This window comes from Magnolia sinica, chromosome 16, assembly GCF_029962835.1.
Source record: "Magnolia sinica isolate HGM2019 chromosome 16, MsV1, whole genome shotgun sequence".
Taxonomy (NCBI): Eukaryota; Viridiplantae; Streptophyta; class Magnoliopsida; order Magnoliales; family Magnoliaceae; genus Magnolia; species Magnolia sinica.
This window is the reverse complement of record NC_080588.1, coordinates 73320539-73347641: the sequence shown is the minus strand read 5'-3', so window position 1 is coordinate 73347641 and position 27103 is coordinate 73320539. Positions and strand designations below refer to the sequence as shown.

The window sequence follows — 27103 nt, the reverse complement described above, 5'->3', positions numbered from 1 at the left end:
TACGGCTAACACGGATCAAACCATGAATAGACATCCTAATTTGTTGAGATGTGGACAAATAAAGGAATATGATAACCAAATTGATTAAGAGATGATAAAACAAGATGAAACCTGATAATATTAATATAATAATTGGTGGGCCAGTGTAGATGGTCATAACGTGGCAGTTAAATGGCATGGCTTGTAATTCGCTCATTGTTAGAAGTTTATAACAATGAGATTCCTCTTGTTGTGTTGTAAAGAAATAATTTTCGCTATCAAATACCATTAAGCTAGTGTTAAAAGAATAATATATAAATAAATAAATAGTGTCGTAATCTAATGACATCAGAATAAAGACTTGTTTAGTGGGAGAGATTTTCAAAAACCAGGCTTTGGTATTTGATAATGACAACATCTCTAACCTGAAATTGTTAGGAGAAATTAGGTTTGGTTTGAACGGCTCCTAAGACCTATACTTAAAAAGTGTAATATTTAATTAAATTAAAAGCTTAAATGCCACTTGCCCATGAAGCTGATAGTGTATGATGATAAATATGGAACAATGAAAGGGGATTTTTTAACATCTCATATTTAGTTTGGACATTTTTACCTACGCAATTATTTTTGCCATTGAATATAGCTGGTGTGCATTGAATCGCTCGAATTTTCTATAAAAGCAATCTACTAAGCTATTATATGGTAAAAAGCCTCTCAATCTTGTTTCACTTTTCTTTATACATTAATAATATACAGCATGTGATGAAGATAAAACTTCATATATATAATAAAACTGATGTTTGGACATTTTTGCCCCAACTAGCTAGTTTTCAAATGAAATGAAGCTGGTATCTATTTGACAACTCATACTTTCCAAAAAAGCAATCCAACAAACAAGAAAAAGCTTCAGTCGCAAGCATCCCTCTCTTCAAATTCTCTTCTCCATCTTCTCTCCAATATGTGGTACATGCCATGTCCATGACGTAGCAACCATCAAAATTTATATGTGCAAGTCCAGTGCATTAGCTGAGGAAGTGGACTTGGGTTGGACCGAATTCATTCCTAGAAGGAAAATATTGTGACCGTCATTGTAATATGGATTGGGTTGGGCCAGATCAAACATGGCTCAAAATAGATAGAGTAGGCAAGGGAGTTTAGTCCTGGTTCCACTGGGGCTCAACAACCCAAGTTTGAATTGATTGAGTGGAATTGTCAAGGTCCTGGGTTTGGGTTGAGCCAATTTATGCAGTGTTAGATTAGGTTTAAAATGATCACATGCAATTGGGTCAGGTTGGATCAGCTTTGAGTTGAGTACAAAAGAATTTGGATTGATTGCGGGTTAGGCACCTTGGTTTTGGAGTTAGGTTAGGTTGTGGATTAGGTTCTTTTGGCACAGGTCCGTTCCAATTAGCTTTCACCCGACTTAACTAGCCATAGTTGGAGAGAGTGTTGGACTTTCAACCCGACTTCAAGAGTGTTGGAAGGAGTCGTGAGAGGAGTAGGGCAAAGAGGGACGTCGATTTGCCACTGGCAGGTTGAGTAGCGAGACTAGCTACTGAAGTGACGTCACCCAGTTCGGTGGTCCCATTATGATGTATGTTTTGTAGCCACACGGGCTATCCATTTGGAGGGACCATTTTAGGGCATGAGTCAAAAAATGATTCAAGATACAAATCTCTCTTAGACCCACCACAAAAAAGTGGAGGGAGTGACGCCCACCCTTGAAAACCTAGAAGGGCTACAGAAGCTTTGGATCGAAGCATATTTGTGTTTTCCCTTCTTCAATGTATGTGTTTAACTTGTAAAAGGGGCGGATCTCAAATGAACACCACGGTGGACCTTACGAAGGTTTCAATGGTTGACGTCACTCTCTCCATTGTTTCCAGTGGTAGGGTCCACTAAAACTTAGGATCCGCCCGATTCGCTGGCTCATGCATTAGAATTATCTCTTCAAATGGATGGACGATGTGCATGCAACACACACATCATGGTGGGACCCACTGATTTGGATCTGACTCATTCTTTGCCTCATGCCTTAAAATGGTCTCTCCAAATGGATTGACGGTGTGGATACAAAACATACATCATGGTGGGACCCACCGAACTTGAAACGTAACTTCAGTAGAAGTCTCGCTACTCAACCTACCTGTCAGTAGCTGATCCGCGTCCGGCAAAGAGGCATGTGAGCTGTCGATATCAGTGTCGTCAGATCCACTAAGGTGAAAGTGTCAGCAGATAAATCGGCGCCTTTTCTCAAATATCTGTTAATAAAGGGCAGAAAATGGGCAATCTCAGTGCCACGTCACTTTGTCCATCCATTTCAATCTTTTCATGGGTGCCCTCAACTGCCCGCTCCGAACGGGCAGCCCTCTTACATTTCCCTGCGACCTCTCAAAGTCCTCGGCTGTTTGTTTGAGAGGAAAATGGTGGTATATGAGGGGTAAATTGGGATAAATACTCATTCTAGATTCTTTAGGATGTTTGTTAGAGAAAAAAGTAAGCAAGTCGTTATACTTGAAAAAATCGGGGTCCAAAAGTAAGAAATGAAGACCAGTAAAATATTTGAGTGCCACGGTGATGTATGTGTGATCCACACCGTCCATTCATTTTACCATTGCATTTTAAAGCATGAGTCAAACAATTAGATGCATTGGAAGTTCATGTAAGCCACACCACACGAAATAGAATGGATAATGGCATCCACCATTCAATGTTGAAAACTTTTCTAAGCCCACACAGATGTGTATTTATCATCAACCAGTTCCTAGGATCACACTGACACGTTTGAAGGGTTTATACAAATATCAACTTGTTTCAAAACTTTTGTGGCCCCAAAAGTTTTCAACATTAGTCATTCAATTTCGCCCATTTCTTATAGTGTGGTCCACTTGAGCTTAAGATCAGCCTCATTTTTTGGCTCTTTCTCTAAAATGAGCTGGCAGAAAGAATGGATGGCATGGATAAGACACATGCATCACAGTAAGCCCCACCATTTTTACATTGCAATACTGTAGGAATGTATTAACCAAGTTTCCTCTCAAAGTCAACCTTTGGGACACTGTTGGAATTACAAGCAATTACATTTGGGGAATAATCATTACTCATTTGCCTCAATTTACCACCATTTACTAGTGGGGTAATTGTTAGGACAAATGTAAGAACTGGACGCCACTTTTCTCCGCTTCTTTTGTAAGACTGTTGGTATGACAGGTACCTATGTTTATGGGAGTATTTTGCAGACGTGCATTGCCTCCTGACACTGACAGCAGCAACTCCGATGGTGCTATGTGGACTTATAATTATGTATGTGTTTTATCCAAAACGTCCCTCTATTTTGCCAACTTATTTTAGGGCATGAGAACAAAAATAAGGTAGATCTAAATCTGACAACACCACAAGAAATGGTGGTGATTGAACGACCTCCATTAAAAACTTCTTTAGGGCTGCAAAAGTTTCAAATGAAGTTGATATTTGTATTTTTCCTTTCATTCCTATCTTTGTGACCTAAATATTTATGTTTTCCTTTCATTTGGGTCTTTGTGACCTAATATCAACAAGTTGGATGTCAAATAAACATTATATTGAGATTTAGATTTACCTTATGTTTTAGCTCATGCCTTAAGGTAACTATGCAAAATAGATGGACGGCTGGATAAAACATATATATTATTATGTGGGCTTAAGAACATTCTCAATGTTGCTACTGGCAGTGTCAGTAGTCAATCTGCCTCCCACAAAGGAATAGCTAATGACTAGAGTTTACCTATAGCCCGCAAGCTCCACGGTGAAAAGTAAAAGGCCTACTGATAAAGCACAGCATTTGATAGGCACATGTGGCATGTTATTATTAGGCCATGTTAGGGTTATGTAAATGCTCAGTGACCTTAGTTAGAAGCAATTCCTACTCATTTTCCAAAATTATATAACTGTGAACTCTTTTCCTCGGATTCCTTTCAATCTGATATTGCATCTTTTCTCAGTGAAAATGTTTATTGAATGGAGAGAGTAGAATTGTTGTCTTTGGAACGTATAGAAGTATTTTCAAAATAGTGGGTCTTGGAATATTTGTCCTATTTAATCAACGGTGTGGATCAATAAATCCTTCACTCTCTTTTGGATTTCTTCAAGGACTTAACTACTGTTCAACTATATCCTTTTGCTTGTCATTCAGGTACAAATTGAAACTGGATCTAAGGAGGCCAGGGAAATTTGTGTTTGGTAAGGCTATGACTTGGAAAGATTTGATTGGACAATGTGCACTTATCGAAGATAAAGCCATGCTGATGTAGAGCGGGTTGCAGAAGTGATCCGGACCATCAGACTCTAAATTGGACGTATCTTGCAATTCAGAATGAGTTATTGGATGTAAAATATATAATTTTGGAGTATAACGAGCTACTTTAGTCACCCAACCCAAAAACCTTACGCACAAGTAGACATCACAACCGTCCATAAATATAAGTTTAAGTTGCGAATTCTAGGAGTTTTAGTTGTAGTTTGATTATGAAATTTCTCCTGGTATCCTTACTAAAAGGGTTGTGAACTCGTTTATTTCATTCATCAATCAAATTACAAATTTTATATAACTTATTTCTATTTTCCTTACTTTTTTCTCGTAGATTTGAAAGGTTTGTGTGAGGAATCCAAAAAAGTTCCGTGGATTCGGAGTAGTTATCCTTGAGGAAGACAATGATTGACCTCATCACATTCATCCCTACCTCACACGCAAAGCATATTTAAAAGTGACTCGGTAATGTTGGCTAGACCAATTCGAGCCCTCCTCGCCAGGGCCTCACTGAACTAAGTGTTTTCCTAGCCTTGCAAGCCCCAAATTGCCTTGCATCTGATTCGTTCAGTGGTTGGCTATGAAGAATGTGACCTTAACCAATAATCAGGCCACCCAAGTCATTTGGAGCTCACATCGATCCTACAAAAGATGGGTAACCAACAACTTGAAACCAAAAGTCTACATTGATCAATAGTGTAGGTGGGGTCATCTTGATAACCGGAATGGCCTACTTTTATTGTAGATCCAATCAAATAAAATGGAGGTGGAGACATGCCAATGTGGTGCATGTGTGTGGGTCCAGGCAATTCCTCACAAGGGGTCCACAGCATGCCTTATAGGTTAATTAATACTTAAAAAGTGCGGCCATCAAATGCACTAGATTTGTTCTAGGCGTTCTGCCCACCTGGAGAGTGGACAGTGCCATTTTCTGCCAGTAGAGGTCAGAAGCCGGCCCCACCTGATCAGTGGTCTGTATCTCACAGATTCATATAGATGCACCAGGCCCTTTCTTTACCTCTGTCGCGTGAGTCTCGTCAAAGGGCTGTTGCTTGGTGGCAATTAGCAGTAGAAGATACAGAGTACTTCAAAGGTCCTGCTAAGCAGCAAATCCTTAAGTCATGGATGCTTGATTCCCTACATGAGCTTGTGGGTACTTAGATCATCCAATCCAATGACCTACATGGATTCTTGATTCCCTACATGAGCTTGTGGGTACTTAGATCATCCAATCCAATGACCTACATGGATGCTTGATTCCCTACATGCCGTTCTGGGTCATTGGATCATCCAATCCAATGACCTACTTATATACTAAGCTGACATGGATTTTGTGTTTGGAAGATCTTAGCCTTCTTGATCAATGGCCCACAAAAAGTTGGTCAAGGATATGATCCACACACCCAAAGGATAACAGTTCAATGATAAAATATCGAAACATGGCAGAGACGGGAGCGGATTGCGTGCTGAGTAACTCGTTACCCTGTAAAGTAGTGAGTAAACTTTCTTGGGGTCACACCTGATGTATTTGTCTTATCCATGTCGTCCATCCGTTTTAACAGCTCATTTTGGGCCACGAGCCCAAACTTGAAGCACATCCGAATTTCAAATGGACCACACCATGGGAAAAAGTGGGTGATAAAGGCATACACTTTTGAAATTTTCCTGGGGCCCACAGTGATGTTTATTTAATTTTCATCCAACCTGTTGGTAAGGTCACATAGGTATGGATGAAGGGAAAACACAAATATCAGCTTGATCCAATACTTTAGTGGCCCATGAGAAGTTTTTATTGGTAGGAGTTCAATTCCCCTTGTTTCTTGTAGAGTGGTCCACTTGAGCTTTGTATATGCTTCAATTTTCGGCGAATGCATTAAAAGGATTTGAAAAGAGGGATGGACAACGTGGATAAGACACTTACATTATGGTAGGCTTCACAGAGTTTACTCAGAACGCAATCCGTCCCGGAGACTCTCTAGGGGTGTTTGCATAGTCACTTAAGATAAGCTATTTATGACTTAAGGATCTCATCTTGATTTCAACTTATTAAACTGAATTAAGCAACTTTAAATTAAAAAATATACTTATAATTAATCATAAACCAAACTTACTTAATCTTTCTAAAAAGTGGAGTTCAGCACAATGGGGTCATGTGGTGCATGTATGACATCTAGTGGGGCAAACATGTTCGTTCCACATAGTGATCATACGAACCTCCCTCCGGTGGGCCACAAATGGATATTGAAGTTTTTGGGTAGTGTATATTATTTATTATGATGTGGCGCACCAAATGATCGGATGAGCTTACTTTTTTGTGTCTGATTACTTGGATGTTATTTGTACATCATGTGGGTGTAAATTGCGCTCGACTAATCTTCTTAGAATGAAAAAGAGACAAGGGAAATTTAGCATTTTGGATCTTTTAAAAATCCATGACTTCTAATGAATTTAGAATTCTTGAGAAATTATGAGGAAGAGATATCCCAAATAGCATTAGGAAGATTGTATGCTAAGCACCTGGAATAAGGAAATTTTATTTAGCACAAGAAAAGTAATAGAAATAAAGATTATTGGACATATATCTAGTGTACGCATTTCAAACTTGGTACATGTGGCGCATTTGTGATACTTGAAAAAATATAAAATGACACATATGGAATATCCGAAGCACTTGAAGGTACATGAGATCACATGCAATACATTTGAAATGGTGAACAATGAATGGTACGCCATAGAGCATATAAAAGGCACTTGAAGGTTGAATATATATAGTACATGTACAATGCTAATATGGACAACAACTCCCCGGTAGCAAATTGACTAGCGTGTGCCATGATATGGACAGGTTAGTCTCAAGCATCTTTGAAGGACAACAAGGGCTCTTGGATGGTGAAAAATAATAAGTTGTTCTCACTTTTCTTGATCGTTGTGAAAAATTTTAAACAACCAAAACGGGTTGTCAGTGCCGGGCTAAATAGTTAGGGATTGAACTTCTACCACTAGCAAATGACCCGAAATGTTTCCACTAAATGACAACATGCTTTTGGCAGGATTTGCAACATTTTCTCAACTCAACCAAAGCAGGATTTGCAACATTTTCTGAACTCAACCATTATAGACATGGTGTCGATCCATGCTTAACCAAACATTTAAATTGTAGTCTCATTTTGGATGTCGCTCTTACTTGAGGTCTTGGTATCGATCCATAGCTCAAGTGGTAGATTGAGTGTCAACTGACAATGGGGTGTACTAAGAAGCTAACCAAAAAAAAAAAAAAAAGATTGATAGAGTGATGGTAGAGCTCACAAAATCGAAACATAAAAGAGCCGGAGGTCTATCTACAGTAATACATGTAGGTTTGGTTTTGTTTTTAAAAATGAGAGAGAGAGAGAGAGAGAGGAGTCTTTGATACTCTTTTGAAAATTTGCACTAATCATATATTGGAATTTGCTGAAAGAGTTTTATTCCTTTATATATAGTTTGATGAGAATGGCTAGCTTGTGCATTGGCTTTTGAGTATGATATGTTGGGCTCGGGCTTGTTTCCATGATTAATTTTGTTTCTTAAAAATAATAATAATAATAATAATGCTATGACCGAGTCTTGCAGTGATAACTCGGTTTCACATTACATGTTACAGCAACGGTGTTGACTGGCTGCCACCTCTGCGCCACATGTTTGTCACGTGTTCTTTGGAATTCCTATATATAATTTTTTCAAAAACCTAAAAATCAATCGAAAAGAGAAAAACAAATGCCACCCCACCCATCGCATCCCTCTATTCTCTATTTTACATACAACAAAAATTTCCTGATCCTCAATTTCCTTTATTTAATATATAGTTTTTTTGTAATTATATTTATCGGTATATTGAGTATCAACCGTTGTTGTGGTGGAATCAGCAATTTTCTTCCATCGGTGGTTATATCCAAAAGATGGTCACAGCCGGGCATATATGCCATTACTTGATTCGGCGCAAATTGTCAGGAAAGTTACCTACTTATGCGTTGCCACTGTCTTTATCATTCTTCATTTTCATATCTCTTGTTTTGGTTCACGTCATCAAGTGCACTCTTCTTAATATTATTATTATTGAGTTTAATTTTTTTATTAATATCTTATTTATAAAATTCTATAAATTATATTTTTGCTGATTTTTTAGCACCGGACTAGACTAACAATCCATGTAGCAGGGTGATCTACCAATAGAGCCCACCAGTATACTGCCGTGAAAGGATGGCTTATCAATCGAAAATCATATCTGCTAAACACATTTGCCTTGTTGGCTGCTATCAATGCCATGATAGAAAAAGAAAATTGTTATTGGCCAAATATTCAGTGGATGAATTGAAGAAATATGATAGATAGCATTATTTAATTGTCCATATCATTTAAACATATGCCAACTATGCTAGGATGCGTGTGCGTATGCATGTGTATGGTGGAATGTCTGATTCTTCTGGATCCAACTTATCTTTCCCTTTCAACTACAAATTCTCTCTTCCAACAACTAGCAAATTAATAACATCCACAAATTGAACCAGCAAATACTAACGGAATGACGAACTCTGAAATAGTACTAATGGGACTCAAAACCAAGGGTTTTTGAGTAACCAGGATGAGATGATTGCGACTCGGACCTAACAGTTGTTGACGACCCATTACGGGTTTCGAGTAACCAGGTTTAGTTGATTGTGACCTAGAGGCTAACATTTGTCGAGGGCCCATTCGATGGATGTTTAGGTTAAGGTTGTGGCTCATGACTAGAATTTTGATTGTAAATCATGTGTTTTGTGTAGGGCTCAGTTTTGATGTTTTTCACCATAAATGGGTTTTAAGCTCGGTTTTGACTGGTCCATGTGTTGATTTGGACTACAAGCTTGGTTTCCTTTTATCCACCAAGGCGGTGTGATCTTATGAGCAACCAAATATCATGGTGGGCCTCAATAGTTTTCAACGGTGGATAGTTGACGTTTGTCTCCTATTGATGCAGAACTCCAGCCCACCCTCTCTAAGCTCCGTGCACTTGTGTCGAGCTCTGTAAGCCTGCACAAGAGTAAAACAAAGGAGACCTGTGCTAGAGGAGAGGACCCTCTGATGTCAAAGTCAGGTTAGGAATCCGGGTCTAAGAAGCGTAGGTGGGTTTCAGGTGAGACATATTGTGTACCTATTTCTGTAGAAGAATCTCTATTTTATACCATTTGATTGGAGTGAATGTGTCTGTCATTCTTAGCATGATCTCTGCCATTAAGCAGTAACTTTACATGCATGCGCTGATGTCGTCGGTTACTTTATGATTGTGGTGTGATCGTTAATGCTATTGTGCATTACTGGAATCAATTTCTGAACGTGATTGTAGGTTACCTCTTGTCCGAGCTGATCCTATAGTCTATGCCTAACCAGGTCCTTACTCTTACTCTGATGGTAGACTCTCAGGAGTTTCAACACATGGTTGAGGGTTTGAGTACCCATAGGTGGTGAAAACCCACCATGGCGTGAGTGTGTGGTGGTGTGAGTGCGTGTGTAAGAGAGAGAGAGAGAGAGAGAGAGAGAGTTTGAGTCCAACCTAAAATGATTTGAGCCTATGGATAGGCCGAGGCGTACTTGCTCGCAGACCGGGATGTAGTTGGGGTCAACGGTAGAGCTGAGGTGTAATGACTTTTTTTGGGTTCCAGGATGATGTGAAAGCTCTACAACAAAAAACTTGGTAGCTAGACACTATCTCAACTTATCGTCTAGATGAGCTGATACCGTGCCGCGGATCAGCTGTGTAACTTTACTATCTTGCTTGTTGAAGTACTTGATGCAGCCGCTCGTCTTCCCAACCGGACCTTGAATGGAGTTCGGTTGACTCATTCAGAGATGTGGCCAAGCCAAGCTAACTTCAATTTAGGACAAGTCAGGCCAGATTTTCCCATATATAACATCTCCCTTGGTGTGGTCTTGAGCTTTGATATGCTTCAGTCATACATCATGGTAAGTTCAAATTGAAGCATATCCAAAGCTGAAGTGGACCAAAGCATAATGAAATATAAAGAAATAGAGGGAAATAAACGCTTACTGTTGAAATCTTCTTAGGACCACATAAGTTATAAATGAGACCGATATTTGTAATTTAACCCGATCCACGTCTGTGTAGGGTCATGAATATGTTAGATGGCAAATTACCAATACGATAGACCCTCATATATCCTCGTTGTTTCATGTGGTGTGGTCTAATTAAAATTCGAATAAGTTCTAATTTTGGGCTAATACCTTAAAATTAAGTGGTAAAAAGTATGAATGGCGTAGATAGAAAGCATACGTCACGAAGACTGGTCATCATTACTACTGGAGTCACCACTAAATCCGCATCCGTTGCCGGAAGGGTCACAATCCTCTGTCAGCTGCTTTAGAGGGAGGAGTCAGTGCCAGCGCATAGCAAGCAACTCCTCCCGTCAAACGCGTAGCAGCACCAAAAGGCAACACGTATTGCCTAACATATCGCCACGTATTGCCACTTGCACACGTGTAGCTTCAAGAGAACTATAAAAGGATAAGACAAATCTTTCTTTCTCGAGAGTCTTACATTACAATACTCCGTTCTCTCTGTTCTACTCCAGTTAATAGGTATAAATATCACAGCCACGCCAACCATGCTACTTGCAATTCGTCTAGCTCGTCTTCAATTGCATCCTCGTGTACGGTCACCATTTCAGCGGTCCGCCTGTCGGGAGACGGCTTATGTCAAAGTAAGGTCAAAATCATCACAACAAGGAAACAGAGAAGAAGAGATGGAGAATAACAAAAAAGAACACCCAGATAACGGGTAATTAACAAACACCTCCTAATTTCATTTTCTTTTTCTTACTTTTTCGTGGACAGTCAAAACCTTACCCAAAATAGAGAAATCTAAAATGGTATGATCCCAGATAGACTATATTCATAGGTACGCAGATTGTATGACTAATCGCTTTCTGAGCAGTCATATGAATGAATTGGATGGCATATAATTACCAAGGTGGGCCCATGTACAACTAACCGTCCTCGTTATGACGTGACCTTTTTTAATTATTTTATTTTTTTGGACCGACTGAAATCTTGAACATGAGGCAGTGCACTTGATGGGCGGTGTAGTTCTGATGCTTCAAGATCTCACTTAGGCATGAGCTTGCATGACTGAGCCGAATCGGGGTAATGAGGTTCTTGTGGTTCCACTAATAACGTGGGATGTTTCATCTGAAAATTAAAATTATAATTTTTTCGCTATTAGTATTGTTATTAATAATCATTATTAATATAGGGACGTGATGTCACAATCGTTCGGTGAGGGCTATTCAACGCGGTCGGATGAAGAAGGGTTTGGAGGTGTCTATGGAGGAAATCAGGCCTTTCGGAAGCGAGAGGAAGGAGAGGACATACATGAAAAACATCCCGGTAAGATGGGATGTGGATTGGATTATGGATACTTACTCAGCTTGGGTCGAGATCTCTTTGCCCTTGACATTTAGACAGCGTGCTAGAATATTGAACAACCTTCAAACATGCTTTGCTGGTACGATTCATAAAAAATTCCTACTCAGATGGGCGGAGCGGTCTTGGTCCAGGCAGAGGCAATACCTAATCCCCTTTTTCTAATATGGTATGTTTTTTTTGTTAGGCTCTCCTTTATTCATAGGACATGGGACTGACTGTTGTTGTACTATCATGTTCACGACGATTCCTGTTTGAAGAATACGACAAGTCACAGGGCAGTGAAGTAAAGGAGAAGGAGAAAGGCAGGCATCAGCCTCAAAAAATGGCCAAATCCTAAAGAATATCATCTCTTACCAGTTTCGGCTTCTATATAAGTGTTTTAGAGTCCCAACTCAGTTTAGAAATAAAGTTTGCTGATGCTTGTAGGAAACTTGGTAAATGGTTATTAGTATGTAGTAGGAAGGTGAGTGAAATGAGAAATGTATGAAGGAAATCGTTGGTACAAACGTTCTCATCCACTTATGGAGGGGCAAAAAAAAAAAAAATCTTTTTTCTTACTACTGGGAATCTAATTAATGAATGGATCCCTTTGGCCATGGATTTTGCGTAATCGGACACCCGCACACCTTGTATGGCATGTGTGAATGGAGCTATGAGGACTTTTTAATATTTTGGTAGCAACCACATCCTGGTATTTGGTTACACTGGTCTGAAATAAAGATTTAAGACGGTCCACGGCTGGCATGTTCAGCTTTCGAGCTGGGCCAGGCTCGGGCTGAAATACTAGGCCCGAGGCTGGACCCTGGCCTAAAATGTAAGCCTGCTTATTAGCATGGGTCCCAATCCCAAGTTGGCCTGCTTTAAGGTCATTTTTTGTCTGTATCATGGATGATTGGCACGCTTAATAGCCTGGATTTTATGACTCAAACCGGGGCCATGCATAACAATCATGGGCCAGAAGACCCAGACACGGGACACGCCAGACTTGGACGATCGTGAGAGAGATGGTTTTAAATTTTATTTTATTTTTTTATAAAAAAACCAAAGCATTTCATGATTTTCTATTAACAATCCCAACGTTACAATTGTCCTAGTCTTACGGGCTTTCAATGCATAAGGCCTTGTTTACTCATTTTTTTTATTTTTTTTTAATTTAATAGAGCAACTACGTTAATGCATAGTAAAGCATCTCTTCATGCGTTGCATCATATCGATGTTGTGATGTTTTCAATATTAGATTTTCTTTGGATGGCCAATATCCATTTCAACGTCCATTATATGAGTGGGATGAAACGTATCTCTAAAGTCGGATTGATTATCTTCACCATCCAATTGATAACTTTCAAGGTGGATGATTAAGGTAACATATTGTGTGCTCCAAATTCAAAAATAAAAATAGGCATGGTTAATTTTGTTGTCTTTTTGCGAATTTTGGATAATATACAACTTACAACTGTGCCAATGATATGGATGGTCTAGACTACCATATGACTTAGGCCGTATATACAATTGGTGAGTGACCCCAGTTGAGAACGGTGAGGAACTAATGCAGGAGTGTAATCCAACCTATTGACTTAAAATTCCATTGAAGCACTAGTTAGGCTCATATAGCAATGTTCACACACCATTTTCACCCGTTTGGCACCTTGCATTTGGTGGTAAATCGGTGTATTTCAATCGAAATAGCTGCTTTTTAAATGCTTGGCAACTTGGATTTTTTTAAGTTTGGCAACTTTCGATACGGAGGAAAACGAAATCTGAGGTATTTCATATTTATCTTTTTGGTGTATATTCGAAATCTTAACCCAAAGATTTAATAGTAATCCAAGGAAATTACCTTTTTGCTTCCTTATACGCATATGTAATAAAGGTGCTAATTCACTGGACAGGGCATGCTGATGATACTCTACAACAATAAAATTACATCATTACAACAATAAAATCACATCAATAGAATGATGTAAACAATCTAAATGTTGGACATTTGAATGGAGGGTTAAAAAAGCCAATAAATCATGTGTTTGTAATCCTTACATTTGTTGGCCATGGGGCTTAGAATTTCTTTTTTGGGCTAAAGTATATATTCTAATGTGCTTGTTACAATCATTCTATCAAATATTTTATATATAGAGAGAGAGGGGGGGCATGCGCACCTAGGCACGTGCGCATCTTTGTACACGTGTTATGGGTGTTGAATCCGAACGGTTCATAAGATGCGGAATCCCGTGAAACCTTAAGAACTGAATTTTCACCCTGATCTAAGATTCTGTTGGGCCATAGAAAAGAGAAATTCAAATCAAGGGAAGAAATTGTTTGAAATTTTCATGGCCCACTGAAGTTTTGATTCAAAGTAAAAATTGGTATTAGGGGGTTTCACGAGGTTCTGCTTCATGTGGACCGTTCAGATTTTCTAGACTCATCAGATATGATGAGTTCTCAAAAAAGAGTTCTCAAAAAAGTTCGTATGTAGCCAGTACGACCTGGTTCGCAGGTGAGCGTTCCGCTATATATATATATATATATATATATATATATATATAACACTAATTTGGAATGTGAAATTTAATTTAATTATTCAAATTCAAGTATTGTGAATATACTAAAGAATTCCAATATCCTTTCAATACAAGCTCTCAAACATAAGATTTGAATTCTAAGCACATCATCTATTATTTAACAACATTCTTAGCTTGGCCCTGTCCCATGACTTGCCTAAATAGTCTAGCCCAAGTCCTACCCGAAATGTTTATGATAGGCTCGAGCCTGAGGGTTGGTGTGGTAGGAGGAGGAAGGGGAGTGGAGGCTAGTCCTTTTCACTATTCACATAATATGAGTAAATGAGGATTTTTACTGCCGATTTGCCTGCCAAACCTTAAATGGGCTCAATTGGGCCAAGCGTGCTATTGTACACAGTTCAAACTCAGGCCAACTGAAAAACGGGCTTGATCAATTATAAGCCTCGAGCCTGATTCTCCAGCACAATGCTGGCCACAAGTTGGCTAATCCTAAAAGCCCAATGGGCCAGCTACTGTAGGAATCCATTCCTCCACGTGTGTAACATCATATGAGTGGATTGGATGGAATATAACAGACCACTGGTGGTGCAGCCATTGCCATTGTTTTCCATGGTGCAGCCCACTTGAACGTTGAATTGTGTTGATTTTAAGGCCCGGTACAAACATTGAGTGTACCAAATGGACCCTACTCATCCACATGCAGTCATTCTGCCCACGTCAGGGAAAGTAACGCCCATGCATCCATGAAATTTGTCACTGGAGCTTGTTCGAAATCGTCAACAGAAAATAAGCACAGCCAGCACCGGGAGAGGCTCCTAAGATAAACATAAGGTGTTGGCTGGCCTTAAAATGCGTAAAATCTGAGGTGCTGTCCGTTGGATAGCAGCCCCTCATTCAATTTCTTGAAAAAACCCCAAACTTAGAATTCAAAAGTTTTCCCAAATTACATAAGCAATAATGTCCAGACACTACTCACGTTGTATATAATATATATTGTAGATGTCGATAAACAAATTCCATTCCTGCACCGCCTTAGAATTAAGGATGTAAATTTGGCAGGTTTAAGTCCTTGAGCCCAACCTCACCTCAAGAGGACCCAACTTACAAGCCAACCCAATCCAAATTCCTAAGTTGCCCCACCTCTGCTGAACCTAAATTCCTTTATATTCAACACGACTCAGGTTAGTTCAAACCTATCCTCACTGAACCTTACACTATCTGATTATTCCTAACCTAACCCAAATTTGCTCAACATGAATACAGCTTGATTTTAAATTAGGGTGTATTTTTCAACCTGAAACCAAGTCAAGGACTTTGACACCCCAACTTGAATCGAGTTGTGCCAATCAACATAAAATTGAGTTTGCAGACCTACCTGCATTATTTATGGCCTTTGAAACTTGGAGTATGTTTGGGAGCGTAGATTTGGAGAACTGATGCGGAGTCATTCCATTGTGTTTGACACCTTGGATTCAGAATCCCTAATCCAAAAGTAGTATATTTACAAGGGTTAGAATTTAATTACTAAATTAACTTTAATATATTTAATTAATGTATGTATGCAATGTTTGACACAATGGTTGTAATAAGCCCATTAAAATATATATTTTGTCTGAAAATGATGAAATTTTAAGTCTTAGATGGGATACAAGCGTAGGATCATATCTAAGCGATTAACTAATGAATTTTAATTGTTGATTTACATAGATAGTGTTTGGATGGCAAAATTTTTTTTATTAAAAATATTATAATGATGTAATTGATAATCTAATTATTTTGGGATATCATCACTAGGTCATATGCCTAATAGATTAGTAGGCTAGTGACACACATGTTACACATGAAACTCTTGAAAAGATTTTAATTGTAACCTAAGCTTTATTTCAAACCTGAGAAATATTTTGGATTTGAAACGCGGATTTCTTTATGATGTCAAACATATTAAAGGATTTGAAATCCTCTCAAATCCCCTAAATCCATGGCACCAAATGACTCCTTAGTTATTGGGCTGAGAACTCTTTGTGACACATTACCAGAGATGATAACTGTGATGGCCATCCTCTCCATCCATTAAGCCAGCTAATGCTGGCGCACAAAGCTCAAAAATAAGGCAGATTGGAAACTTATGGACTACAACACAAGAAACATCGAGGATCTACCATTGAGACTTTTTAAGCACACGAGTTTTGAACCATGTTGACATGTGTTTTCCCTTTACCATGATGGAACCACTTTATGAACAAGATAGCCAGGAAGCATCATGACAGCCCTTGAAAGGTTTCAATGGCATCTATTTCCATACTCCAATGACCATAGGACAGATCTCATTTTTTTAATTCACACCGTAGCATGACTCTTGGTGAGCCCCCCTACAGCCTTTGGTTTCCTGAGCTTCCAACAACAACGGCGGTACAAAATTCACATCGTGTCCCTCTGGACGTGGATTTCCTGCCGAAGCCTACCGCGGGGAGTCCCTGCGCCAAGGATTCTGGTTGGCGCCTACTGTGATATTTGTGAGAAATCAAACCCGTCCATTCAATTATCGACCTCATTTTAACACGTGCTACAAAAAATGAGAAGTATCCAAAACTCAAGTGGGGCCATAGGAGATGAAAAAGTGGGGAAAAGAATGCCGACCGTTGATACCTTCCTAGGCTCCACTTTGCTGTTTATGTGCCGTCTAAACTGTTTATAAGGTCATTTATTTCAGATAAAGTGAAAACATCGAGAAATTAGAATGTTACAAAACTTTTATGGCTATATAAATGTTTCAACGGTGGTCACCAAATCTCCACTGTTTTCTCTAGTGTGGCCCACTTGAGTTTTGGATCCTCCTCATTTTTGCTCTCATGTCATGAAATGGGCTTAAAAAACAGATAGAGGAGGTAGATTTCTCACAAACATTTAACTGGGCCCACACAGAATCCCTGCGCGGGAAATCCGCGTCCCCTCCCTCTGGGAAGCGGATTGCGTACTGAGTAACCCAGTACGCTAGGCGTACGAGTAGATTCTGTGGGGTTTATTATAATTTATTAATTTCATCCCATCTGTCCGTACATTTTACCAAATGATTTTAGGGCCTTATAGTAAAAATGAAGCATATAAAAAGTTAAAATGGACCACGTCACGGGAAATAGTGTGAATTGAATGTCTGCCATTGAAATTTCTTGGGGGAATAGGAGTTTTGGATCAAGCTTATATTTGTATCTTCCATTCAACCATGTTTGTGTAATCATATTAGAAAGTTGGATGACAAATAAGCATCACTATGGGGCCTAGTAAGGTTTCAACGGTTAAAATCATTATTTCCACTGTTTCATGTGGCATGATCCTATAGAGCTTCGTACAAGCTTCCATTTTGGGTTCAACCCCTAAAATGAGCCGGAGAAACGGACAGAGGATGTGGATAAACAATAGACATACACTGTAGGCCAGCAGAGTTTACTCGGTACGATAAGAGCTCAGTGAGTAACTCAATACGAATCCGAATTCCTGGACTGAGGCATGACGTGGCCAAGCCTTACGGGAAACGGATTGGCTACTCTCCCTACCACCAGCCAATGGCCGATGGTCTGTGCTCATGGTGCCCATGATATATGTGTTTCATCTATGCCTTCTGTCTTTTTCTAGGTCCTTTTATAACCAAAAAAAAAAAAATATGAGGTACATGCCAATGTCAAGTGAACCACATTTTAGGCAATAGCGTTGAATAAACATTGACCATTAAAAACTCTTCTAGGCCAAAAACTTTCTAGATCAAGCTGATCTTTGTTTTTTCTATTCATATGGGTCTTTATGATCTAATTAATAGATTAGATGTCAAATAAACAGTACAGTGAGACTTGAGATAATTTTAATGGTGGATATCTAATCACTATTGTTTTCCTGTGATGTGGTCCATCTGAGATTTATATCCCTCTCCTTTTTGGGATCAAGCCCTAAAATAATCTGTAAAAATGAATGAACAGAATGAATGAAACACACATCATCATGAGGCCCACGGAGTACCGACTATCGGCTAGGGAGTAGCCAATCAGTTTCTAGCACCTATTTTCCGTTCTTTTTTACATATCCAAAGCCCAAGTGAACATCATGAAAAAGAATGGGAGATTTAAAGCCTCCGTTGAAAATTTCCGATGTTTTATTTGACAACTAACTCATTAATACGGTCACGCAGAGTGGACGAAGATAACTTAAATATAAGCTTGCTCCAAAACTTCTGCAATCTTAATAAGTTTTGACGGGTGTGATCAATTTCTACTGTTTTCATTGTGTGCCTTAAAATAACTTGGCGAAAGAGACGATGGGCGTGGATAAAACACATGGATCACGGTGTGCCCACAGGCCACGTCGTGCCGTATATTCCGAGGCTCCGAGCGCCTATTCTGTTGCTCGACGTGTTGCACGTGACCCAGCAGAGCCGGTTCGATAACCCTGCGTAACCACGTGATACTTACGGAATCTGACAGATGTCCATGGAGAAATTTTGGCCGTTGATTTGCCAACAACCGCCTTAGTTCGTCTCCACGTGGTGATATAATAACCGTTGATCTTCAGCTCCCAACACTAGGGTTTCAGTATATTTATGCTCCCTCTCTCATCGTCCGCATGTCTCCCAGCCTTTCCTTTCCTTTCCTTCTCTTATCTACTTTCCAACATATATATTTTTCTAGTTCTTGTTCTTTCTGTCAGAGAGGTTTCCATCCGTCAGATCGATTTTTCGCGGCAGATCAACCGAATTTAGGAGAAATACCGACTGCTCTTGCTGATTCGTGGAGTTGGCCTGCTGATCTACAATTTGACTGATTTTGCCGATTTTCTTTTGTTTTCTTTTGTTTTCTTTTTCTGTGTCGCTTTTCTCTTGCAGGAAACTCCTCGTTCTCGGATCATCAGGATTTGAAGCGATTTGAAAAGGACGAAGACGATTTTTTTTTTAACAGGTTGGATCTGCGCGCCTGATGGAAAGATTCTTCTCTTTATCTATCTAAGTTGTGTTTGTTGCCAGATCTTTACACAACCCTTGCGATCGGTATTGTAGAATTGTGGTTAATGGCTGTAAATCAAAGGGTAGTGTGATCGAGATGGAGTTGTAAGAGATGGATCTTAGGAAAGTTAGCTAGTGATGAATTTGTTACCAGACCTTTGCCATGACAGGTGCGCTTGTATGGCAGGTCAAAAACCCTAATAAAATCCCTTTTTTTGGTTTTTAGGGGAGATGGCATGGGGCTCTTTTGCCCCGGCATCTTCCCTACGGTGTCGCTGCTTCTTTCTTTTTATTTTCATCTTGAATTCTCTCAATTCCGACATGACGAGTACACCCATACAGCAACCAACATCTTCAATTAGGCAGACGAACTGCAAAGGCGAATTAATCACTCTCTACTGCCATTGATACGGATTGTTTTCTATGAAATGAGGTATTTCCACCAAGCTCCTTTTTTTAATAATTATTTAATAACTAGGTTGATTAGATTGATGAATGAATTCATGGATATCAAAAAACTAACATTGAATCATGAGGGAATGGAAAACTGCAGATTTCATCAGTTGCTCTGCTTTCTTGCCAATTGAACTTTTTTTTTTTTTGTTTAAAGGTGGTCTCAGTAATTGCTCAAAATAATGTACCCATTTTCTTCAACAATCAGGAAAATAATTCCTCAAAAAAATCATTTTAATTTGAAGGTATTCAACTCAGATCTGTTCCCAACTGCAGATTGGGTTAACTTTGTAGATGAGTATGTCATACTTCTGGGATCTTTTGCTGCAAACTTCTCTGGAAAGTATAAATCAGCTATTGTGTCTAGCTTTCAATGCGTTGATGATTTAAAAAGAATCTGTTCTTCTTCTTTCTTTTTCTTTTTTTTTTCCTTGTGGGATATGATTGTAGGATGTGCATTTCTAATATATAAACTGTAAGCTGCAGCTATCTTTGTTATCTCCTTAAAATCTCAGTAAAATGATTCCAATGCAATGGATAGAATGTGATATTTCTAGCAGAAAAACAATTGAGGCAAGAACTTATAATGCATGTTGCATCTTTGCATACAATTATTGATGCAGCTATCTTTGTTATCTCCTTAAAATCTCAGTAAAATGATTCCAATGTAATGGATAGAATGTGATATTTCTAGCAGAAAAACAATTGAGGCAAGAACTTATAATGCATGTTGCATCTTTGCATACAATTATTGATGCAGCTATCTTTGTTATCTCCTTAAAATCTCAGTAAAATGATTCCAATGCAATGGATAGAATGTGATATTTCTAGCAGAAAAACAATTGAGGCAAGAACTTATAATGCATGTTGCATCTTTGCATACAATTATTGATGCAAGCATCTTCGCACAGAGAATGTTAAAATTTTCGTCCTGCAACAAAAGCAAGGAACTCATAACATTGCATGGTTAACATGTTCAGCGACAGTGGTTGATGACCATCTTCAAGGTCAGTACGATCAAATTCCCTTCTTATTATGGTTCTGGCATTGTCAATCCTTGTTCTTTCTTGTTACACTGTGTTCCTTTCTTTTTCCTATTTAGATGTCAAGAACATTGCAGGACTTTGTTGCTTGTGGCATGTAATGTCATTGTAAATGTTTTTATCTTTTGTAGCACGTATTATTCTGGTTCCATTTAAGTTGTGTGGGTTGTGGGGGGGTAGGTGCTTTTACCAGTTTGATTTGGGATGTGGGAACTGATCACCTACAGGCAACCAATGCCACTAACTTGTGGTACCCTACCATCTTTCCACACCAACATGCCATTTGTCAGAAATCACTACCATAAAATGAATGGGCCATAACATGAAAATCAACCATTATGGTAAAATTGGGCTGATCCAATCACTAGGTGGCCTAAACCTTTAGGTTTATACCATTGGTAATCCAATGATTCCAACTGCCTACCTACCTGATGACCAGACCGGCCTGATTCATGTGCCAGGTTATGGTCATGGTGGCTGATGGTCCATAATCAAGTTGCACGTATGATGGTATCGCACCACAAGTTAAGTGGTACCTTCCCTGTAGGTGATGACTTTCTCTTGTAATGAAGGGGTGTTGGTTGAGTGGAGGCAAATGATAAACAGAAGCATTGCTGGATATGTTGATACTGATGAAGAACAGCGCTGGAAACCTGGGTTGATTTCACGAGCGGGATAGCAGCTGGATGGTAGCTGAGGATCGACTTGCTTTCCAATTGCATTGCATTAGACAACGTGGAGAATTCTTCAACACAAAAGGTTTCAGCTTGATGTTTTGCAGGAGGGTTTCCGTGGATTCTTTCAACCATTGCATGGGCAGTAGAGTGTGTTGTGGGTAAGGTATTATGCTTTTCTTAATGATTTTCATCGTAATGCAATTTTTTATTGTTGGAAGGATGTTGTGTATCCTGCATCGGGACATGCTACTGTGTACACTCTATTACAAAATACTATGACGCATCTACACAAGCATGGACGTGTCATAGATAGCCTGTCAGCTGCAGGCATCTTCAAATAAAAGGAACGTATCTAGATTTTTCTGTGAGCATATCCAATGGGTAGAGCTTCTGGTAACTATACAATTGGACCAACTATATATGAATACACTGCAGGCCTCCGTGGACCAACTTTTCAAAAGAAGAAATTGGTGGTTCCCACCCATCCATAGAGTCGAGTGGAGGGTGAATTTTTTAGTAGAGATGATTAATTTATATTAGACTTGAAAAATGAGGACTCGAGACGTGGGAAGAAAAAAACACTGACGATCTAATGCGCATCTATATGCATTAGTATACACCCAAAGTTTAATTATTTTTTTAGTTTAATTTTCAATTTTAACCTTTTATATATGTTGGTAAAATGCACCGTGCTAAGCACTTGACAGTCATTTCTTCAATCAAAAATATTATTATAAGTTAATATTGGCTGTTCTTTCTGAGTCATTGATTGGATAGCAAGCATCAACTAATGGTTCTAGGGAATTCTACGAGGAGACGCACCTATGCACCACCTATGCAGAATCCAAGCCATACCTGGCTTGAATCTTGTAGAGATGCCAAAGTAATAAATTAAGCATGTACCCTAGTAAAATTGTCACGTTGTTAGAAAGTTGCCTTAGCTGTTTATACATAAATTTACATTAGTGTAGCTCTCCTTGTGAACGGGCGGCCCAGATTGTTGTGCAACTGAGTCTACGTGAGGGCACTTAATTGGTGGATGGCTTGGATCGTCCACGTGCATGAAATGGTGTACGATGGTCCCCTCTGGTGTTTAATCCCCATTGTTCCCTGTGAGACTCAACTGATTTTTAGCCACAGGGCCTCGGATCCTGTTGGTCCAAACGGCTTCGTGTTTTATGTCTTACTTGTGGCATTTTTTAAAGACTATTCTAACCTGAATCGTGACAACACCACTACTTTTATGCAACTGCTTAAAACGCCCAAGCTGTGTGTGGTCCACCACGTTTTATGTGCTAATCAACACAAAAAAAAAAATATCCACTCAAGTTCCATCAGGTGAGAATCAGTATTTACAATCCCAATAGAAAATATCAGTCTCATAGTAACCTTTGATGGGTCACACCGACGGGAACCATGTGAAATTGCCCTATTGTCTCTGTGAGGATGTATTTTCACTTCATCTTGGTCGTTGCACCTAATTAACATGTTTGATGGAAGATGCCAAACTTGGTGGCCCCAGACGATCATATTGGTATATGGTATCCCAAATGAACAATGTGGTGTGGCCCACCTGAGTTGTGGATCTTGCTTATTTCTTGCCCCAGGTCTAAGAATCAAGGATAAACCGTATGGACAGAGTGCATTTTATATATATAAGGTGGACCCCACCAGGTGGGTTATGGGAAATTTTCTATGCAACTGTACAAAGTCTGTTTTAAGAGTGCCGGGCACCATGTTGTATATGTAAAATGCACTGCCTTATGTTCACCGTACATATAAAAGTTCATCCTGATAAAGACTTTTTTTGAGTGTGCCACACTAACGAGAACAGTTTATGGTTGTGCTTAAAACATCTAAATTCATGCAATGGGGCTCATTGTATTTTGGATCCGGCTGATTTTCGTATGTCATATGTCAAACATGATGCATGGATTTGATGAAAGATGGCACAAGGCTATGATGAGTGTCTTATTTCGATTGTACTCTTTATCGTCTTGCCTCAGATGCGTGTATGGCAGAGGTTTGGCATCGGGGCCTTACAAAATGCTGGGCTCAAAGCTAATTTTACATTGTTGTGCAATCCTAACCTCTAATTCGTGGACCACTTGTTTGTTAAGATAAGGTCGTTACATATTTTTATTCATCCAATAAATATCTTCTAATCTGATAAATGACCAAATAATTTACGTGGACAACTTCATTAATTTACTAGTGCCTGGAGCGCAAAGGAAATGTAGAAACGAACCTGCTATATATATGGACGCAAACATCTTTAAATTTCCATGGACAACTTCTCATTGAGGGGTAATTTTGATATTGAATTAGAGTTTAATTTAGTAAAAGCTGTGAAAATTAGCTGATTTTAAAAAAATAAGAATACTTGTGAATTATTCCCACTTTTATTCGTACCATCACATGCATGTTGCCTTTATTTATTTATTCATTTGTTTTTCCTCCTTTTCTGTTCAAAGTGTATTGAACCGGAACTTACAATGATTGCCTGTATTTTATTTCCGTACCTATTTTGATGCCATTTTGCCAGCTACGCTCGAGGAACCATTGTTCCTTGGCTGCCATGTTAGTTCTATGGCAGATCTCGAGACAGTTGATGTGCGTTCTGCATTGTGGCCTACACAGCGGTTGAATCCGCAGGGTTTCTGAGCCAAAAGATACTATCATTTGGGCTGCACCTGGTAGATGTGACCAATTCCTTATGTTGGACATTGGCGCTTTCCCTTGCTTTGATGTTTGTTGGGCTTTGAATACAATCCCGTTTGGTGACTGGGCCTACTAAAAAGTGTTGGCCACTGACCATCGGAGTCCCATTTTTCTCATCTTTTTTTCTTTTCTTTTTAATACATACATGAGGCTCAGGTGATGAATAAGCTTGATTTTACGATATTACGTGAGGAAGGTTAGGCTTTGGTTTTGACTGGGTATAATCATCTCTTCTCCCGGCCCTTGGATGTGGGCCCAAATTAATCAATATGAATAATTCTTGAATTTGGTTATAGAGGGCTGGACCCTGGCCATTGGCCTAGCCTGAGCCAGTCAAAGTCGTTGGTTCGAATCAGCTTGGACTCAAAAATCTGGACCTAGGGTACCAACTTGATTCGAATCAACCCAACCTGTGATCAGGTCAGTTGGTCAAGGTCCTCTGGTTTGGTTTGGGTTGACAAAGACTAACCCAATGTAAATTTTGGTTGGGTTCAGGTTGAGCACATTTTGGTTGGGTTGGGGATGATCACATTTATATGATTGTTGTTGGCTCGACTTGGATTGAGTGGGGATGGGTTAAGTATAAAGACCAACCCCATGCCTGCCATTGCTATTCCAGGAAGGAGCTATGTTCATGATTTGAGGATCTTTAAGCTCGAAACGGTAAGAGCGCTCAAATCCACACATTTGAGAGGGTGGTGGTTCGAATCCACCAAGATCCTATTCCTATTTTTATTTCTTGGACGTCTACATTCAGCCGTATGGGAAAGCCCCGCCGACCAACCTCCAAAGTGCGGCTCAACCTACCACCTTCCTACCAATCGGTGTCTCCATTGTGCTTACCAAGAAATGAAAGCGCCGCATTTACCTATGTTTATAGCATAGGCCCTACCCTTGGAGGACTGTAATCGTCTGCACTGCCTGTTAGACGCTTCGTGTCCCACACCCTTGCTCTATGGCCCACCATTGGTAAAGTTACATCCACCTAGTCCATCAGGTGAGTATCATCAACTGGATCCGTTTATACAAAATCTCAGACTTTTGAATTTTCAATTTGTTCTTTTGTCAAGTCTATAAATTAATCGAGGTGCATTGCTCTTATTCCCGCATGTTTAGCTTTCATATCTCAAAATATAAACTAGGCGACTGGCATGCGACGGCTGTTGGAATGAGATTACAAGTTCTATCCCAGCTATGTACTGGAAAAGGGGGGTTTGTAAATCAAATCGTTTCAAATATATTCCACCGCTACTTTCTAACCTCCCATCCAACAGCCCACGAGTCGTCAACTTTATAATCGTGCCGCATGACTTTTAGTCACTTTGAAGTCGGTCTAATGAACCGTTAGGATCTCATACACAAGCGACTCTCGTTGTCTCTCTATCAATCCGCCATTGGCTGGCACCCTAACCTTGCAGAAAGGGTTTAAAAAAACAAAAAGGTGGAAAGATGCGAGGCCGCTTTCGCCTTTCGGCGTTTCAATAAAAGTGCTTGAGTGTTGTAGAAGATTGCCGTCCAGTCGTCATGGTCCACTCAGTATTAGGCCATACCTGTTTGTTGAACGTAGGCCGTTGGTTACTCTTTCTAACCGTCCATAATTGTGGGCGCATGCCGAGCAGGGCTTGTTTTTTCTCCGGAAGATGTTCACCACGGGCCCAACCTGATGAATGGCTGGGTCTCAAAACGTGTGCACGGTGTCACTCATCACACTTTGGCGTGAATGTTCCATTACAAATAGGCCTGACAAGCCCACCCAGCGTGCATGCCACACGTGTGCCAGCATCATAGGTTTGCGATCCACTCCATCCAAGCAGAACAGAAAGACTATATTGATGCTATAGCCAAGGAATCAGGTTGATGCACTAGCCAGGTGGGCCACAGTTTGCAAGTACGCAGAAGTCTGGTTTCGTTTGACACGTCAGCAATTCGGATGCGTGTGTGACATCCATTCCATCCATCATATGCACCAGCTCATTTTAGCTTGTCAGATGAAAAATTAGGCCGATCCAAAACACAAATGATACCCACCATTGAAGCCTTTCTGGGGCCCACCAAAGTTTTGTGTAAATATTTTATTTGGTGTTTTACTTGGACAAACCTTATGAATGGATCTGATGGCATGTAAACATCACGCCCACATGTGCTTTTGGATTGCCCTGATTTTTTGGCCCAGGTCCTAAAATGAGCTGGTTCAAAGATGGACGGAGTGGATTTCACACACACACACACCATGGTGGTCCCCAAACAGTTTTTTGTCTCACCGGCTCCATACAACAACGATTGGAAATTCGTGTCCCAGCAATTCGGTGGGACCACCAGCTAAAGTGCGGCCACGCATTAATATCCAGATCAGGACTCCTGTCCATCGAACTTCCAGGTACAGGAAGCAACGGCGGCCCACCGTGACCTGTTTTCTCATATCATTCCATGGCATCGAACAAAAAATGAGGTAGATCCAAAACTCAAGTGGGCCGCACGGCTGCAAACTGTGATGATTTACGTCCACCTTTGAATCATTCGTGGGCCATAGAAGTTTTAATCAGGCTAATATTTTTATCTTTTCAGTTCGTGTCAGTAACAGTAGCCTTATGAACGGCATGGATGCATATAAACATCACGGTGGACCTAAGGACTTTTCAACGGTACCCATTTCCTTACCCACTTTTTCGTGTCGTGCGGCCCACTTGAGTTTTGAATCTACCTCAATTTTTGGCCCATGTTATAACAGGCTCTGAAAAAACTGATGGACAGATGTGATTTCTCAAAAACATCGGGGAGTCCCCCCGCCACCAGGCTATCCCTGTCCCATTTCTCCCAAGCGATGAATGGATGCGGATCATGTGCCAACACCACCTTCAGCAATGGTGTGTCGATGTGTTGGGCGATGTGGGCCCAACCTGATGTATTTGTTTTCTATCCACGCCGTCCCTCCGTTTTGCCCCCACATTTTAGGCATGGACCCAAAAATAAAGCTGATCTGATGATCAAGT

General features: G+C 39.9%; 1 protein-coding gene and 1 long non-coding RNA gene across 2 annotated transcripts; both read left to right on the top strand.

Annotated features, from left to right (window-relative positions):
- Positions 1-10884: 10884 nt before the first annotated feature.
- On the top strand, positions 10885-12279 carry LOC131229076 (uncharacterized). The gene is made up of 3 exons (XM_058224937.1): positions 10885-11072; positions 11547-11680; positions 11977-12279. Exons 1-3 carry the CDS (start codon positions 10900-10902, stop codon positions 12054-12056), a joined length of 387 nt encoding a protein of 128 aa, XP_058080920.1. The 5' UTR covers positions 10885-10899; the 3' UTR covers positions 12057-12279.
- A 6335-nt stretch (positions 12280-18614) lies between these two features.
- LOC131228687 (uncharacterized) lies at positions 18615-20222 on the top strand. The gene is made up of 2 exons (XR_009163063.1): positions 18615-19652; positions 19949-20222. It is a non-coding gene; the product is annotated as an uncharacterized LOC131228687 (long non-coding RNA).
- Positions 20223-27103: the final 6881 nt, after the last annotated feature.

What these genes read in the sequence shown, in the direction of transcription:
- LOC131229076 (XM_058224937.1), top strand. Translation starts at nt 10,900, where the DNA reads ATGCTACTTGCAATTCGTCTAGCTCGTCTTCAATTGCATCCTCGTGTA. An exon ending in AAAGAACACCCAGATAACGG is followed by an intron (nt 11,073 to 11,546) that starts GTAATTAACAAA and finishes TTATTAATATAG; the next exon opens with GGACGTGATGTCACAATCGT. An exon ending in CATACATGAAAAACATCCCG is followed by an intron (nt 11,681 to 11,976) that starts GTAAGATGGGAT and finishes TCCTGTTTGAAG; the next exon opens with AATACGACAAGTCACAGGGC.